At 44.0% G+C, this 19,639-nt stretch overlaps 1 protein-coding gene across 6 annotated transcripts in view; it reads right to left on the bottom strand.

Moving 5' to 3' along the window:
- Positions 1 to 19,639, bottom strand: part of ZNF792 (zinc finger protein 792) — a 35,028-nt gene that overhangs the window by 14,359 nt on the left and 1,030 nt on the right. For 2 of the 6 annotated variants that reach the window (XR_005781655.1, XR_005781654.1), the window contains exons 2-5: positions 16,965 to 17,091; positions 16,367 to 16,489; positions 12,723 to 15,486; positions 781 to 926 (exon numbers count right to left, since the gene is read on the bottom strand). Coding sequence is in view for 2 of the 6 variants with exons in the window: in XM_040446175.1 (XP_040302109.1) it covers positions 13,868 to 15,486; positions 16,367 to 16,489; positions 16,965 to 17,091 (1,869 nt within the window). In the remaining 4 variants the exon portion in view is untranslated. Of the gene's footprint in view, positions 1 to 497; positions 927 to 12,014; positions 15,487 to 16,366; positions 16,490 to 16,964; positions 17,092 to 19,639 lie in introns of those variants that run through there. The other 4 variants (XR_005781656.1, XR_005781657.1, XM_040446176.1 and 1 more) reach the window with 4 other exon arrangements.

Below are 19,639 nucleotides of genomic sequence, written 5' to 3'. Positions count from 1 at the left end.
AATTGTCAGGACTGAAGGCTACGTGAAGTATAAACAAACATTAAGCAACAACAACAAAAGTATCAAGGATCTGTTTCCACATTTTAAAACTAGGGGAAAAAAGAGGGGGACTGGCTGGCTCATTTGGTGAAGCATGCAACTCTTGATCTTGGGGTTATGAGTTTGAGCCCCAGGTTGGGTATAGAGTTTACTTGAAATCATAAAATAAAAATTTTTAAAAACGCAGAATAATAAAGATCTAAATGGAAATCAATGAAGTAAACAGACTATAGAGAAAGTCAGTAAGGGGCACCTGGGTGGCTCAGTCGGTTAAGTGTCTGACTTCAGCTCAGGTCACGATTTCATGGTTTGTGAGTTCAAGCCCTGTATCCGGCTCTCTACTGTCAGCACAAAGCCCACTTTGGATCCTGTCTCCCGCTCTCTGCCCCTCCCCCACTCACTCACTCTGTCTTTCTCAAAATGAAAGAGTAAAACCAAAAGCCTTAAGAATAATAAGATAAGCCTCTATGCAAGATTTATCAAGTTATAAAAGGAAATACACAAATTACCAATATCAGGAATGAGAAAGGAGACATCACTACAATTACACAAATATTGAGAGGGGAAAAGGAAAATCATGAACCTATTTCTACCAATAAACAATTTAAATGAAATTAACAAATTCCTTTAAAGACACAAATGACTAAAGTTTACAAAAACAGATAAAAAAATAGATAACCTATGTAGCCCTATATCTATAATTAAATTTTGAATTAGAAATCTTTGCATAAAGTTACTTACATCTGTTGCGTCTCTATGCTGGACAAAGGATACAATGTTGTCCTACTGCACATATTTGCCAACTTCACATTCAGAGACCGAACGTAGCTTGAAAATGGCTGCAAAGTAAATACTAGAACTCAGAGCTTGACTTACTTTTTCATTAGCTGTGAAGACGCAAGAAAGTAGACACTAGTTAATTCAAATTCAACTTAAAAGTATATTGTGTCTATAGTTTCCCACTGGGAACAGCGCAAAATTTTGAGGACACGTTTTCAGTATTCAAAATGTATTACCCCGTTACGTAAATAAGTTACCAACATCATTGATAAATGACTGAAATTCCAACAAATTTCTTTGCTGTTTCATTGTATTCTTCAATCAACATTTTAACCATAGGCAAAAGATATGAATGGGCATTTTACCAAAGATACTTGGGTAGTAAATAACATTTTACAAATGCTCAAGGTCATGAGTCATTAGAGAAATGCCAGGTAAAACCACAGCGAGATTCTACTACTACAGGCCTATTAAAATGGCAAACATTAGAAACATTGATCATATCAATTCTTGGCTACTATATGGAAGAAATGGAACTCATTCACTTTTGGGGGAAAGTAACATGATATAAGTACTTTAGAAAACAATTTGTCGGTTTCCAAAAATTTTTAATATTCACCTGCCCTTGATAAAGACATTGTACTCCTAGATATTATCACAAGGGAAATGAAGGCATAGGCCCATATGAATACCTGTACATTCATGCCCATAGCTTAGTTTGTAATAGCTAAAAACTCATGTTATTTAACATATAAAAAGCTTAAAAAATTATAGTGCATTTGAGTAAGTTTTCTGGTAAAATGGTAGAATAGGAAGCACTAGAAAGTCATCTCCCTATCTACACAACAATTGTATTGGCAGAATATGTCTATTGTAACTATTTTGGAACTCTGGGGTCTATTCAAAGGCTTACAACTTACAGAGGAAGCCTTAAGCAGTAAATTGCAGTTAATTTTGCTCAGTGTAAGTCCTCAGCACTGTAGCAGCTACCTATCCCTTATCCCCTTGCCCTGTGGCAGGCAGCTATTTGTGTGTCCCTGGAGCAGCTTGCATGCAGTTTTGGGGAGAGTGGGCAGGACCCCACTCTCCAAATATTGAGGATCTGTGCTCTAACCTGACCGCAGAGGTGAAAACGCGGAAGTGGGCGGCCATCTGTGCAACTCTTGTCCAATTGTTACAAGCCACTACCCCTCTGGCTGAGGTGACTTCCAGGGGATTTTAGGTGCCAGCACATTTCTTCCCCTTCATTTTTCTTTTTCTCCTTTTGGGAGTCAAATACTTAGGATTAAGATATTCCAAAGCAATCACATATACAGGAGAATTTTAGAAGTCAAGTTAACAGGCTCAGAAGAGACCTGAGATAGATACACTTCAGGCTGATCCCTGGCAGAGACGGCCTAGGACGGTTAAAAACATTTCTAAATAAAAATGGCAAATGCTGGGAAAAGATGAAGAATCTGATTTCCAGAGTTAACACATAATTAAATTTAAGTGTCCAGTGCTCAACAACAACAAAAATCACAAGGCAAACAAAAAAAACCAGGAAACCATGGCCCGTTCAAAGGGGGAAAACATCACCAGAAACTGTCTCGTAAAAAAAACCCTGATGTCAGCTCCCATTAGACAAAGACTTTAAAACAACTATCTTAGGATCCTGAGGGAGATGGCGGCGTAGGAGGACGCTGGGCTCACCGCGTCCTGCTAATTACTTAGATTCCACCCACACCTGCCTAAATAACCCAGAAAACCATCAGGAGACTAGCAGAACGGAATCTCCGGAGCCAAGTGTAGACGAGAGGCCCATGGAAGAGGGTTGGAAGGGCAGAGAGTAGGTGCACACTACACGGACTGGCAGGAGGGAGCCGGGGCAGAGGGGCGGCCCGCCGGCCAAGCAGAGCCCCCGAGTCTGGCTTGCAAAAGCGGAGGGGCCGGACAGGGTGTGTTTGGACAGCAAGCGGGACTTAACATCTGGAAGGTTATAAGCTAACAGCTCTGCTCAGAGAGCGGGAGGGCTGGAGGGCAATGGGAGGGAGAGTTGTTGAGCTCCAGACGACAGAGCGCAGCTTGGCGGGGCACAAAAGCGCTCGCCAGCGCCATCTCCCTCGCCCATCCCCCAGCCAAAATCCCAAAGGGAACCAGTTCCTGCCAGGGAACTTGCTTGCACCGCGAAAACACCCAACGCTGTGCTTCTGCGGATCCATCCCTCCGGTGGCGGGTCTGACTCCCTCCCGGTGCCGCAGGGCCCCTCCCAAAGCCGATCTCTGAAGGAAAAGCGAGCTGAGCCTGCCCCTCCCGCCCCCGCGCACCTTGCCTACCCACCCCAGCTAATACGCCAGATCCCCAGCACCACAAGCCTGGCAGTGTGCAAGTAGCCCAGATGGGCCACACCACCCCACAGTGAATCCCGCCCCTAGTAGAGGGGAAGAGAAAACACACGCCAGTCTGACTGTGGCCCCAGCGGTGGGCTGGGGGCAGACATCAAGGCGGACTGTGGCCCCGCCCACCAACTCCAGTTATCCACCACAGCACAGGGGAAGTGCCCTGCAGGTCCTCACCACGCCAGGGACTATCCAAAATGACGAAGCGGAAGAATTCCCCTCAGAAGAATCTCCAGGAAATAACAACAGCTAATGAACTGATCAAAAAGGATTTAAATAATATAACAGAAAGTGAATTTAGAATAATAGTCATAAAATTAATCGCTGGGCTTGAAAACAGTATAGAGGACAGCAGAGAATCTCTTGCTACAGAGATCAAGGGACTAAGGAACAGTCACGAGGAGCTAAAAAATGCTATAAACGAGCTGCAAAATAAAATGGAAACAACCATGGCTCGGATTGAAGAGGCAGAGGAGAGAATAGGTGAACTAGAAAATAAAATTATGGAAAAAGAGGAAGCTGAGAAAAAGAGATAAAAAAAATCGAGGCGTATGAGGGGAAAATTAGAGAACTAAGTGATGCACTAAAGAGAAATAATCTACGCATAATTGGTATTCCAGAGGAGGAAGAGAGAGGGAAAGGTGCTGAAGGTGTACTTGAAGAAATAATAGCTGAGAACTTCCCTGATCTGGGGAAGGAAAGAGGCATTGAAATCAAAGAGGCACAGAGAACTCCCTTCCGACATAACTTGAATCGACCTTCTGCACAAGCATGAAACCTACAGACATCACAATGACTCTAAACCCATATCTTTCTATAATAACACTGAACGTAAATGGGCTAAATGTGCCAACCAAAAGACATAGGGTATCAGAATGGATAAAAAAAAACAAGACCCATCTGTTTGCTGTCTACAAGAGACTCATTTTAGACCTGAGGACACCTTCAGATTGAAAGTGAGGGGATGGAGAACTACTTATCATACTTGGAAGTCAAAAGAAAGCTGGAGTAGCCATACTTATATCAGACAAACTAGACTTTAAATTAAAGGTTGTAACAAGAGGTGAAGGGCATTATGTAATAATTACAGGGTCTATCCATCAGGAAGAGCTAACAATTATAAATGTCTATGCACCGAATACAGAGGCCCCCAAATATATGAAACAATTACTCACAAACTAAGCAACCTTATTGATAAGAATGTGGTAATTGCAGGGGACTTTAATACCCCACTTACAACAATGGATAGATCATCTAGACACACGGTCAATAAAGAAACAAGGGCGCTGAATGATACATTGGATCAGATGGACTTGACAGAGATATTTAGAACTCTGCATCCCAAAGCAACAGAACATACTTTCTTCTCGAGTGCACATGGAACATTCTCCAAGATAGATCACATACTGGGTCACAAAACAGCCCTTCGTAAGTATACAAGAATTGAGATCATACCATGCATACTTTCAGACCACAATGCTATGAAGCTTGAAATCAACCACAGGAAAAAGTCTGGGAAACCTCCAAAAGCATGGAGGTTAAAGAACACCCTACTAAAGAATGAATGGGTCAACCAGGCAATTAGAGAAGAAATTTAAAAATATATGGAAACAAACAAAAATGAAAATACAACAATCCAAACGCTCTGGGATGCAGCGAAGGCAGTCCTGAGAGGAAAATACATTGCAATCCAGGCCTATCTCAAGAAACAAGAAAAATCCCAAATACAAAATCTAACAGCACACCTAAAGGAAATAGAAGCAGAACAGCAAAGGCAGCCTAAACCCAGCAGAAGAAGAGAAATAATAAAGATCAGAGCAGAAATAAACAATATAGAATCTAAAAAAACTGTAGAGCAGATCAACGAAACCAAGAGTTGGTTTTTTGAAAAAATAAAATTGACAAACCTCTAGCCAGGCTTCTCAAAAAGAAAAGAGAGATGACCCAAATAGATAAAATCATGAATGAAAATGGAATTATGACAACCAATCCCTCAGAGATACAAACAATTATCAGGGAATACTATGAAAAATTATATGCCAACAAATTGGACAACCTGGAAGAAATGGACAAATTCCTAAACACACACACTCTTCCAAAACTCAATCAGGAGGAAATAGAAAGCTTGAACAGACCCATAACCAGCGAAGAAATTGAATAGGTTATCAAAAATCTCCCAACAAATAAGAGTCCAGGACCAGATGGCTTCCCAGGGGAGTTCTACCAGACGTTTAAAGCAGAGATAATACCTATCCTTCTCAAGCTATTCCAAGAAATAGAAGGGGAAGGAAAACTTCCAGACTCATTCTATGAAGCCAGTATTACTGATTCCTAAACCAGACAGAGACCCAGTAAAAAAAGAGAACTACAGGCCAATATCCCTGATGAATATGGATGCAAAAATTCTCAATAAGATACTAGCAAATCAAATTCAACAGCATATGAAAAGAATTATTCACCATGATCAAGTGGGATTCATTCCTGGGATTCAGGGCTGGTTCAAAATTCGCAAATCAATCAATGTGATACATCACATTAATAAAAGAAAAGATAAGAACCATATGATCCTGTCAATCGACAAATGCTTTGTCAAGCATTTGACAAAATTCAGCAACATTTCTTAATAAAAACCCTCAAGAAAGTCGGGATAGAAGGAACATACTTAAAGATCATAAAAGCCATTTATGAAAAGACCACAGCTAACATCATCCTCAATGGGGAAAAACTGAGAGCTTTTTCCCTGAGATCAGGAACACGACAGGGATGTCAACTCCCACCACTGTTGTTTAACATAGTGTTGGAAGTTCTAGCATCATCAATCAGACAACAAAAAGAAATCAAAAGCATCAAAATTGGCAAAGATGAGGTTAAGCTTTCACTTTTTGCAGATGACATGATATTATACATGGAAAATCCGATAGACTCCACCAAAAGTCTGCTAGAACTGATACGTGAATCCAGCAAAGTTGCAGGATACAAAATCAATGTACAGAAATCAGTTGCATTCTTATACACTAATAATGAAGCAACAGAAAGACAAAGAAAGAAAAGGATCCCACTCACAATTGCACCAAGAAGCATAAAATACCTAGGGATAAATCTAACCAAAGATGTAAAAGATCTGTATGCTGAAAACTGTAGAAAGCTTATGAAGGAAACTGAAGAAGAGATAAAGAAATGGAAAAACATTCCGTGCTCATGGGTTGGAAAAATAAATAGTCAAAACGTCAATACTACCCAAAGCTATCTACACATTCAATGCAATCCCAATCAAAATTGCACCAGCATTCTTCTTGAAGCTAGAACAAGCAATCCTAAAATTCATATGGAACCACAAAAGGCCCTGAATAGCCAAAGTAATTTTGAAGAAGAAGACCAAAGCAGGAGGCATCACAATCCCAGACTTTAGCCTCTACTACAAAGCTGTAATCATCAAGACAGCATGGTATTGGCACAAAAACAGACACACAGACCAATGGAATAGAATAGAAACCCCAGAACTAGACCCACAAAAGTATGGACAACTAATCTTTGACAAAGCAGGAAAGAATATCCAATGGAAAAAAGACAGTCTCTTTAACAAATGGTGCTGGGAGAACTGGACAGCAACATGTAGAAGGTTGAAACTAGACCACTTTCTCACACCATTCACAAAAATAAACTCAAAATGGATAAAGGACCTGAATGTGAGACAGGAAACCATCAAAACCCTAGAGGAGAAAGCAGGAAAAGACCTTTCTGACCTCAGCCATAGCAATTTCTTGACACATCCCCAAAGGCAAGGGAATTAAAAGCAAAAATGAACGATTGGGACCTCATGAAGATAAAAAGCTTCTGCACAGCAAAGGAAACAATCAACAAAACTAAAAGGCAACCCACGGAATGGGAAAAGCTATTTGCAAATGACATATCAGACAAAGGGCTAGTATCCAAAATCTATAAAGAGCTCACCAAACTCCACACCCGAAAAACAAATAATCCAGTGAAGAAACGGACAGAAAACATAGACACTTCTCTAAAGAAGACATCCAGATGGCCCACAGGCACATGAAAAGATGCTCAATGTTGCTCCTCATCAGGGAAATACAAATCAAAACCACACTCAGATATCACCTCACGCCAGTCAGAGTGGCCAAAATGAACAAATCAGGAGACTATAGATGCTGGAGAGGATGTGGAGAAATGGGAACCCTCTTGCACTGTTGGTGGGAATGCAAACTGGTGCAGCCACTCTGGAAAGCCATGTGGAGGTTCCTCAAAAAATTAAAAATAGACCTACCCTATGACCCAGCAATAGCACTGCTAGGAATTTATCCAAGAGATACAGGAGTGCATAGGGGCACATGTACCCCAATGTTTATAGCAGCACCCTCAACAATAGCCAAATTATGGAAAGAGCCTAAATGTCCATCAACTGATGAATGGATAAAGAAATTGTGGTTTATATACACAATGGAGTACTACGTGGCAATGAGAAAGAATGAAATATGGCCCTTTGTAGCAATGTGGATGGAACTGGAGAGTGTTAGGCTAAGTGAAATAAGCCATACAGAGAAAGACAGATAACCATATGTTTTCACTCTTATGTGGATCCTGAGAAACTTAACAGAAACCCATGGGGGAGGGGAAGGAATAAAAAAAAGGGGGTTAGAGTGGGAGAGAGCCAAATCATAAGAGACTCTTAAAAAAACTGAGAACAAACTGAGGGTTGATGGGGGGTGGAAGGGGGTGGGTGGGTGGGTGATGGGTATTGAAGAGGGCATCTTTTGGGATGAGCACTGGGTGTTGTATGGAAACCAATTTGACAATAAATTTCATATATTGAAAAAAAAAAGAAAAAACCCTATCTTATAGATGATCAGATAACTAAAGGAAGACATGGAGAAAGGCAAGGAAATGCTGTATGAACAAAAATGGAAATATCACACAAGACACAGAAAACATAAAGAGGAATCAAAACGAGATTCTAGTGCTAAAATTACCACAACTGAAATGAAAAATTTGCTAGAGGGATCCAAAAGCAGATTTGAGAACATGGAAGAATCAGTGAACTTCAAGATAGGAAAATCAAAAGAGAAAGGAGTGAAGAAAAGTAAACAGAATATAAGGCACCTCGGGAACACCTTCAAGAGGAACAACACACACTTTGTCAGAGTCCCAGGACATGAGACAAAGGAGAGATAACCTGAAGATTTAATGGCTGAAAACTCCCCCGGATTGATGAAATACATAAATATAAGCACCCAAGAAGCTCAATGAACTCCATAAAGGATGAATTCAAAGAGACCCAAATCAAGACAAACTACAATCTGTCAAAAGACAGAGAAATTTGACAGGAACAAGGGAGGTGACCTGCCAACACAAGGGATCCTCAGTAAGATTGTCCGCAGATTCTTCATCAGATCCTTTAGAAGCCAGAGGGTCGCCTGGATGGCTCAGTTGGTTAAGTGTCCGACTCTTGGTTTTGACTCCGGTCATGATCCCAGGGTCGTGAGTTCAAGCCTGCATCGGGCTTGCATTGTCCGTGCAGGCCTGCTTGGGATTCTCTCTCTCCCTCTCTCTCTGCCCCTCCCCCACTAGCTCTCTCTCTCTCTCACAATAAATACAAACTTAAAAAAAATTCCTTAGAAGCCAGAAAACAGTGGGCTGGTATGTTCAAAGTGCTGAAAGAAAAGAAAAATGGTAACCAAGAATCATGTATCTGGCAAAATTGTCTTTCAAAAGTAAGGGGGAAATTAATTCTCAGATAAACGAAATCCGAGGAAGTTTACAATCACTAGACCTGCCTAGCAAGAAGTGCTAAAGGGAGTCCTTCCATTTGAAGTCAAAGGACATTAGACTAACTCTAAGCCGTGTGAAGGAATAAAGATCACCTGTAAAGGTAAATACAAGTGCAATTTTTAAAACCACTATTATTGTAACTTTGGTTTATAACTTCGTTAATTTCCACGATTTAAAAAGATAATGCATTTTTAACAAACAATTATTAGCATATATTTTGGACCTAAAATGTATAAAGATGTAATTCTGTGATATCAATAACTGAAAGGGTTGGATAGGAGCATAGGAGCAGAGTTTTCGTATGGTATGGAAATTAGGCTAATATAAATTCAAATTAGAGTGTTATAGTTTTAGGATGTTCAACATAATCTCCATGGTACCCACAAAGAAAATAGCTATAGAATACACACAAAAGGAAATGAGAAGGGCGTTAAAACATTTTACATTAAAACAATCAAAAACAAAAGACAGTACTATAGGAAATGGGGACCCAAAAGCCATATAGAAAACAAATAGCAAAATGACAGAAGTCCTTCCTTATCAGTAATTACTTTAAATGTAAGTGGATTAAACTCTCCAATCAAAATACAGAAACTGACAGAATGGATGTTTAAAAATGACCCAACTAGGGTACCCGGGTGACTCAGTCAGTCAGTTAAGCGTCAGACTTCAGCTCAGGTCGTGATCTCACAGTTTGTGAGTTCAAGCCCCACACCAGGCCCTCTGCTGTCAGTACAGAGCCCACTTCAGATCCTCTGTCCCCCTCTCTCTCTGCCCTCCCCACTCTGTCTCTCTCTCTCAAAAGTAAACATTAAAAAATAATTTAAAAAAAAAAGATCCAACTATATGTTGTCCACAGAGACTAACTTTATAGCCAAAGACAAAAGTAGGTTGAAAGTTAAAGGATGGAAAAACGTATTCCATATAAATAATAAGCAATTACAGTAAGGGTGGCTATGTTAATATCAGACAAAACAGACTTTAAATTTTAAAAAGTTATGAGACAAATTTGGACATTTTTATATTGTAATAAAATGTCCAGTAAGAAGGGATATACAATTATAAACATTTATGAAACTAATAACGGACCAAGAAAACATAAAAAGCAAAAATTGATAGGAAGAAGTGGACAGTTTTACAATAGTTGGAGACCATTCTCAATAATAAACAAAAAGTCAGTAAGGAAATAAAGGTCTTGAACAACACATAAACCAATCAGACTAGTGGAAATTTACATAATATTCTAACCAACAACAATAGAAAACACACTGTTCTCAAGTGCACATGGGATATTTCTATGATAGACCATGTTAGGCCACAAATTAAGGCTTAATAGATTTTAAAAGGTAGATATTATGCAAAGTATTTTGTCCAAACTCAATAGGACGAAGTTAGAAATTGATAAAAGGCAAACTAGAAAATTCACAAATTTGTGGAAATTAACCCATATTTAATCAATGGAACAAAGGAGAAATCACAAGGAATATTAGAAAATACTTGGAGATGAAAGAAAACAAAAACACAACACACCAAAATTCATGAAATGCAGCAAAAGCAGTATGAAGGAGGAAGCTTACATTAAAAAAGAAAGATCTCAAATCAACAACTTTACAACTTAAAGAACTTGAAAAAGAACAAACTAAACCAAGAGCTAGACAAAAGAAATAATAAAGGTTAGAGATTAAAGAGAATAGAAATACAATAAACCAGAAGAAGGTTCTTTAAAAAGATTAACAAAACTGACAAACCTTTAGTTAGAGTGACTAAAAAAGAGAGATGACTCAAATTACTAAAATCAGAAATAAAAGTGGGGACATTACTACCAATTCTACAGAAATAAAAAGGGTTACAAGAGTACCAAGAACAAGTGTGCACACACACAAAAATGGAACTGAGATGAAATAGACTACTCCCTAAAAACACAAAACCTATTGAGACTGAATCATGAAGAGAATATCTCAATGAACGTGTAAGTAGTGAGTATAATGTATACGCAACTAAAAACCTCCCCACAACAAACAAACCTCTGGACCCAATGACTTTATTGGTGAATTTTACACATTAAAGAAGTAGCAGTGATCTTTGTTAAGAATATTTCAAAAACTTGGAGAGAACAATTCCTAACTTAGTTGTCCTGATGCCAAAGCCAGAAAATGATACTATAAGAAATGTACAGACCAGTATCCCTTATGAACACTGATGTAAATATCTTTAACAAAATACTAGCAAACAGAGTTTAGCAGCATACTGAAAGGATTATACACCATGTTGGAGTGGGGTTTATTCCTGGAATGCAAGGATAGTGCGACATATGAAAATCAATCAGTGTAATGCACCACGTTAACAGAACAAAGAATATATGACCCTCTCAATTGATACAAAAAAGAATTTGACAAAATCCAACACCCTTTCATGATAAAAACACGAAACCACTTCATATCTATCAGGATAGATGCTACTCAAATATTTAAAAATGGTGTTGGTGTTGGTGAGGATGTAGAAAAAACAGGTGTTGGTGAGGATGTAGAAAAATTAGAACCCGTGTATACGGTTGGTAGGAATGTAAAATGATAGAGCAACTGTGAAAAACAGTATGCAGGCTCTTCAAAAACTTAAACATATAATTACCATATGATCCAGTAATTCCACTAACAGGTATATATCCAAAAGAACAGAAAGAAAGGTCTCAAAGAGATATTTGTACACCCATGTTCATAGCTGCATGATTCACAATAGCCAAAAGGTGGAAGTAAACCAAATATCCATTGAAAGATTAATGAATAAGCAAAATATGACATAGAAATTCAACGGCATATTATTCAGCCTTAAAAAAAAAAAAAAGGAAATTCTGACACATGCTATAAAACATGGATGAACCTTGAGGACATTATGCTAAGTGAAATAAACCAGTCACAAATAGACAAATACTGTATGACTTCACTCATACGAGGTATCTGGAGTAGTCAAATTCACAGAGACAGAAAGTAGAATGGAAGTTTCCAGGGGCTCAGCGGAGGGGGGACATTGGAGTTATTGTTTAACGGGTACAGGCTTTGTTTTACAAGATGAAAAGGGCTCGGGATGTGCATGGTGGTGATGGCGGCACAATATGAATGTTCTTAATACCCCTGAACTGTGCACTTAGAGATAGTTACCATGGCAAATTTTGTTAAGTGTATTTTACCAGATATTTTTTAATTAAAAAAATAAAGCATGAAAAATTATGATGGATTCACTCAATAGAACACTACTCGGTGGCAAAAGGAATGAACTATTCCTACACACAGCATGGATAATTCTCAAGAAAATTACGCCGTGAAGGAAAACAGACCAAATATAGGGTATAAGTACTTAATAACTCCAGTTGTATAAAATTCAAGAAGGCCAACAAATCTACGGTGAAAAAAAGAAAAGGTAAATTTATGGTTTTCTGGGAAGGCAAGGAGGGCCGGTAAAAGGCACGAGGTAGCTTTGCGGGTGATGGATACGTTCGTTATCATGATGGTGTTGGTTCCCTGAGCGTAACACGTACTGAAAAACTTATGCAATTGTGCACATCAAATATGTACAACTGTTGCATGACAATCCTATCTCATTAAAGCATTTAAGGAAATTGTTGCACATTCATTTTAGAAAATTAGGTTTGGTAACCCTATGTTGACTCTATTCTCGCTCTCTCATGCCTTGGCGGCAAAAATGGCTGGCTATGTCACAAATGCTACATCCCTGGAATACAAGACCTACCTTCGCTCAGCCTCCATGTTCCTGCCAAGGCAGCAATGGCTGTGGCATGAATGGTGCAGAGAGCCTTAGTGGCCACAAAACCTTTAGAGTTTTGCTCTGCCAGTGGCCTAAGTCATAGGACAGAGGTCTGAAGGTCCTGAGAATTTCTGCAAAGCCTGAATCCTGCACAGTCACATTCAAGGAGACACCTGTGGATGCACTTTTAGAATAGGTACATTCCCTCTAGTTTGCTGCAGCCTCACCTACTCCGTTGTCACCCCAAGTGCTTCCATACAAATTATGCTCTCAACTGGGCCCAGTAAGGCTTAGTTAGGACACCAGTATACCAGATGCTAGACTTCAAGGCGTATGGCTCCTTGACAGGTGCCAGGTAAATGGTGCCTGCTTAACAGTGCTAGGGAAAGTGAGGCATCCCCTGGAAACATGGGGCCCTATTCATGCAGCTCCCAGATGCAGTGGAGGTTGTCACAACTGCCCCGTCCTCAGGGTAATCTCTGGTTCACAAAAATTCATGCCGTTCGGATCACATTAGTCCCACAGAGTCCTACAATCTTCCCCAGGAGGCCTTGTATAGCAACTCACAAAGGAGGCCCAATCTGGAGCGAGAGGTGTTCTCCACCATCCTGTTGCAACGTCCCCTCTGAGGCAATGTTTGGAGACCCTTTTAGTTTGGGAGACCTCAACTGTGTCCTCAACCCACTTCACAAGGATCAAAACATACTAAAGGTGGCTTTACAATAAGGCGACGTGAACTAGGTAGTTGCTGGGATAGGTAATGTGGAGTCTGGATAAATCCATCACGAGCATCACAGGAGATCAACCACCCTTGACGAAAGGGAAACCTTTTCTGCAAGCTGCCAGCAGAATCCAGCTCAGGTCTTCATGGTCAAAGATGGGTCGTGTCCACAGCTACACTGGTCACAGAGGGAGGGAATGACATCTTCCTTTGGCCTCAGGCTCCACAGGATTCCCTCTTGAAACAAGAAGAGGTCTGAACACAGGGACTGGCTGAGACACACTCTTGGAGACCTGCTGTCCTTGGGAATGCTGAAAGGGCTCCCACCACAAACACTCGCAGTGACAAAGGTCTGGTAAAGTCCGTGGCGAGAAAAATGCAACTTTGTTCCAGAAAGCTTTCAACATAACTAGCATTCATAGGGAATCTTCCCAGTGTGGACGTTGGGATGAACAAGGTTCAACCTCTGGCTGATGGCCCCCTCATAAAGCCTGCCCTCAGAGCTTATCTCCAGTGCGCACGGTTGTGCTGGAGGAGGAAGCACATTCTCCGCACTCCTCTCTCTGATGTGAATTTTCTGATGCCGGACGAGGGTAGGCCTCTGGCTGAAGGCTTTTCCACATTCACTGCACTTATATGGCCTGTCTGGTTTGTGAACCTTCTGGTGCTGCCTCAGATTAGACCTTTGCCTGAAGGTTTTCCCACATTCGAGGCACTCATAAGGCCGCTCGCCGGTGTGAAGTCTCCGATGGTTATTGAGGCTGGAGCTCTGGTTAAAGAATTTCCCACATTCGGGGCACTGATAAGGCCGCTCGCCAGTGTGAAGTCTCCGATGGCTATTGAGGCTGGAGCTCTGGCTAAACAATTTCCCACATTCGATGCACTCATAAGGCCGTTCCCCAGTGTGGACTCTCTGATGCTTCATGAGGTCAGAGCTCCGGCTGAAGGCTTTCCCACATTCGCTGCACCCGTAAGGCCGTTCGCCAGTGTGGACTATCTGATGTTGGATAAGACTGGCGATGTGGCTGAAGAACTTCCCGCATTCGTTGCACTTGTAAGGTCTTTCTCCAGTGTGAACCCTCCAATGTTTGATGAGACTGGAGTTGCAGTTGAAAGATTTCCCACACTCGCTGCACTCGTGAGCGCTTCTGCCAGTATGAACCCTCTTATGATGAATGAGGTTGGAGCGCTGGCTGAAGAATTTCCCGCATTCGCTGCACTCATAAGGCTTCTCTCCAGTGTGAACTCTCTTATGTTGAATGAGGTTGGAGTTCCGGCTGAAGAACTTCCCACATTCGCTGCACACGTGCGGGCTTTCCCCGGTGTGAACTCTCTGATGTTTAACGAGACTGGAGTGTTGGCTGAAGAACTTCCCACATTCCCGGCACTCATAAGGCTTTCCTCTGTTGTGGTCTCTCTGGTGTTGAAGGAGGCCGGAGGCATGGCTAAAGAATATCCCACATTTGTTGCACTCATAAGGCCTTTCTCCAGCGTGGGTTCTCTGGTGCTGAGCGAGTGCGCGTTTGTCGCTGAAAGTGTTCCCAGACTCGCTGCACTTGTTATGGCTTTGGACGGTGTGACGATCCCCGACACCAGTGTCCCGGGGCGGCTCCTCCACTCTGTGAGGGACCTGATGCGGCAGGAAGCCGGATCCGGCCTTCCCATCCGCAAAGTCCTTCCCACCCTCCCTGACCGTGAAAGGTTTCTTTGATGCATCATCTCTGCAGCTCTTCATGAGGGAGGCCCTGACCTCATCCCTTCTGATAGGCTTGTCTACACCCTGCTGCATCTGATGCTGGTTATGGTACGCACTGGACTTGAACTCTCTCCCATATGCCTGGCACACGTACGGCTTCTGCCTGGGATGTGCTGTCTGGTGTTCAGCCAGGGCCAAAATGTCTTTCAAGTGCAGGCCACACATGTCGCAGGAGTAGTCCTTCTGGCCAGACGGAGCTGCCTTGAGATTCCGGTCACGTGGCACTCCTTCCACAGACGCACTATGCTCACCCTCTGTTCCAGAGCAAAAATCTGAAAGCAGAGAAATGCTGGTGAAGTTAACAAGAACTCTGCTGGAAGGAAGCGGCCCCGTGACAAACGCATGCCTGACCCAGGAATGAGTCCACGGGATTGCTGGCAAGATAAGAAACCCGAGGTCAGGGTGAGGAAGGTTCTGTTCGACAGTACTGTGTCTGGCAAGGTCACAAAACAGGGGGGTCTTACCAGGACGAAGGACACAATGATGGGGCACACGTATTGAGCCTAAAGGCGGGGTCTCCAACTCCTCTAAAAATTTTTTTTAATGTTTATTTATTTTTGAGAGAGTGCAAGCAGGGGAGGGGCAGAGAGAGAGGGAGACACAGATTCCGAAGCAGGCTCCAGGCTCTGAGCTGTCAGCACGGAGCCCAACGTGGAGCTCGAACTCACAAACTGGGAGATCATGGCCTGAGCCAAAGTCGGATGCTCAACCGACTGAGTCACCCAGGCGCCCCTCCAACTCCTCCATAAAGGCTTTTCGGCGGGGCCTTGGCTGTTGGTAACACACGAGCCCTGTGCAGAAGGTGTGTCCAGGCCCAGGAAAATCTGACTGCAAGTAAGTAGCTGGTGTTTAAGGACTACTGAAGGGAATATACACATATCATGACATAAGGAGTGTAGGTCCATGCGGGAGACTGTCACAGAGGGAGCTGTGGCAAGAGTGAGATGGGAAGGCCAGACAGGTGGGGCCCAGCCAGGGGTCCCAAGTCAGCAGAAAATGACAGGGGGGCGATGCGTCAAGAATGGGAAACGAAAGGTCGAAGAGAGATGCGCCCGTTGGCTTTGGCACCCAAACAATGACGAACGCGAGAAAGACTGCAGTTATGATTTGCAGACAGCACGGACGTCACACGCTCTCCCATCCCCGACTCACCAGAGCCGGGCCCACCGTATGCCCCTCTTGCCATGGCGGAAGTCATGTCCACTCTGTCAGGCACCCATGGCTCTGCTCCCATCTCCAGCCGGGCAACTATGTGAGACCTGAAAGACGTAAGTCCTACGGGAAAGACGGGGCAGGTGAGTGGCCAGCACTTGGCCAGGTGAACTACCTGCTGACAGACCACAGGAAAGAAAGTGAAATATTACAAAAAAGAACACACTGGGGAGGTACGGCCGGAAAATCCCAGTGGTCACAGCAGGGCCTAGAATTCCTAGCAGTCGGGCCTTAGGAAACGTCAGCCGAAGGAAAAGGTCACCCAGGTGGACACTGACCAAGCTGGCCGGGATCCACTGGGCTGCCTACAAGATTCCTCATTCCAGCCCCTTCCCCACAAGGTTTTGGGGCAGCAGGTATTGGGGCTGCTCAGGGAGTCGGGCGGGGAGGGGAACCCTGCACGCAGCTTAGCCCTGAAAATTGCAGCACGTGTCCCGGGAGAGTGGGGAAGGAAGCGTTGCCCATGGTTTGGCCACGGGAAGGAAAAGGGGACAGGCGGAAATGAGCCCGGGACACCGGGTGGGTGCGAAGGCCTTACCCAACGAGGCTATAAGTGCAAAGTTCTCCAGCATCACGTCGCAGTACAGGAGTCTCTGAGCCTCATCAAGGAGCCCCCACTCCTCCTGGGAGAAGTAAATGGTCACGTCCTCAAAGGTCACACAGCCCTGCCATGATGGGGACAGTCCATTCCACGATCAGCTTCTCTCCTCAGGACTCCCTGTCTGTCCCCTGCTCCCCCACCTCCCCAGCTTCCCAACTCAGAGGAGATCCCAGGCCCTGGTTCCACGGATGTCAGCTCTTTTCTCATGCCTCACCTGACCCGCGTCAGTCCCCCCACAGGCGGGTGAGCAGCGAGACACCAGCTAAGCTCTGGGCCTGAAGTGCAGGGCCCCACCCTCTTCTGTGGGCCCCCTCCCATGCCACCAACTTCAGGCTTTCCACATACAAACATGGACTCAGTCTTCTCCCTTAATCCCCAGTACCAGGCCCCTGGGGCCAACGGCTCACACTCACTCCTTTTTTTTTTTTTAATTTTTTTTTAATGTCCATTTATTTTTGAGAGAGAGAGAGGGAGACGGAGGGAGAGGGAGGGAGAGGGAGGGAGAGGGAGGGAGAGGGAGGGAGAGAGAGACGGTGTGAGCGGGAAAGGGGGAGAGAGAGAGGGACACAGAATCCAGAATCCAAAGCAGGCTCCAGGCTCTGAGCTGTCAGCACAGAGCCTGACGTGGGGCTCGAACCCACAAACTGTGAGATCATGACCTGAGCCGAAGTCAGACGCTTAACTGACTGAGCCACCCAGGTGCCCCTCACACTCCTATACACATAACACGGCCTGGACTGCACCTTGTATCCCTATTGTCACTGTACCCTCCCCCATCCAAGCCCACATCATAGCCACCTCCAAGGACCCTCACATGTCACTCTGCACATGGCATCCAGAAATTCTTAGCAAATACAACCCAGACCCTTGGGTGGCTCCCACTGCCAAGGGCAACACAGACCAAAAGGTCTCCCCGCCCGGCCCTTTTCTGGCTTCAATCTAAGCCATGCAGAACCACACAGACATCAGATACCCTTGGGCCTCCTCCACTTCGGTGTGGCACATCCTGTCCCTTCATCAGTCACACTCTGTGACTCTGGTTCTCACCCACTCAGGGTCTAGTGGCTCTCCCAGCTGACCCCACTTGCCCCTGAGCTAATTCCCCAGCCCAACTGAAAACCTCGAGGCCCCATCAAGGGTCACTACAAAGGCCTGCTGGGAACGCAAAGGGGTGAATAAGCACAGCCCAGGGCTCAGTGTAACAACAGCTCCATTACTGCTGAGCCTCCCCATCCCACCCAAATCCACACCACCTGCCAGACTCCTCCCTCCTTACACAGCCCACCAGCTGTCCCCCACCACCACGAGCGCTACTCTTCATGTTTGTCTTTTTTAAAAAATATTTATTTTGGGGAGAGCGCAAGTGGGGGAGGGGCAGAGAGAGGGGGACAGAGGATCCCCAGCAGGCTCTGTGCCGACAGGCTGACAGAAGCGAACCCCTGTGGGGCTTGAACTCACGAATCACAAGAGCATGACCTGAGCTGAAGTTGGATGCTCAACTGACTGAGCCACCCAGGTGCCCCCATGTCTGTCTTTATAATGCCAAACAAGCCAATCATAGTCCCCTGTTCTCAGTTCTCAGGCCCCACCTTCCTCTTTCCCTCTAGTGTCACTGCCACCATGACCTGCAAGTTCACCCTCCTGAACTGGACACACAACCACACCCTCGTCCACATACCAGATGCCACATTTTAGATATTTTAACTGTGGAAATAAACAAAGAGCAACCAAATAAGAAAAGCAAAGGTATTTAACCAATTTTTTTTAATGTTTATTTATTTTTGAGACAGAGACAGAGCATGAACGGGGGAGGGGCAGAGAGAGAGGAAGACACAGAATCGGAAACAGGCTCCAGGCTCTGAGCCATCAGCCCAGAGCCCGACGCGGGGCTCGAACTCACGGACCGCGAGATCGTGACCTGAGCTGAAGTCGGACGTTTAACCAACTGCGCCACCCAGGCGCCCCAAGCAAGGGTATTTATACTGAGCTTGCTATAGCAAGGGAGAGCGCTACCATCACTTATGTTTGGCCACCTCCAAGGCAGGCAGAGGCGTGGGAAAGCTTTATAGAGGAAACGGGAAGGCTTCAGATGTGCCCTGACTGGGGGCTGTGGGCACGGGGAAGCGGCAGACAGGCTAACTAGAAATGGGGCGTCCTATGTGATGGGTTAGGGGTGCATATTTGGCTTTCTCTCCTTGGTCCCAAGGTGGAAGCGGGAACACAAATTACAGAAGCTGTCAGTTATTAATCAAGCCCTGGTCATTTGGGGGCAGTTGTTACAGAAACTATTGTTCCTGGATTGTCACTAGAGATAGCAATCTGGCTTCCTGAACTCTAATTTAAGCAGGCTGCTTCCTGGGTTGTTTATTGTAGATAAAGAGGTTGGTTTCCTGGGCAGGTCCCTGCAGGTTGTGGGTCAGAATTCTATTTTTATGTATGGTCTAGCCTTTGTCCTCTTGTGTATTCGGTCTCTCATAACCTTAACCAAACCTCACCAAAACACCAAAATTGGTGTCTACCTGCCCACTCAACTCCATTCAGGCGTCTCTAGAACATCAGAGCTCAAAAGGGCCAAAGCCTCACTTCTACTTTTATATTGAATATTCCTTCTA

The sequence above is a fragment of the Herpailurus yagouaroundi genome, unplaced genomic scaffold (genome assembly GCF_014898765.1).
Source record: "Herpailurus yagouaroundi ecotype Mexico unplaced genomic scaffold, PumYag 194, whole genome shotgun sequence".
NCBI lineage: Eukaryota > Metazoa > Chordata > Mammalia > Carnivora > Felidae > Herpailurus > Herpailurus yagouaroundi.
Note: the sequence above shows the minus strand (reverse complement) of the source record. Positions and strands in the feature narration are given on the sequence as shown.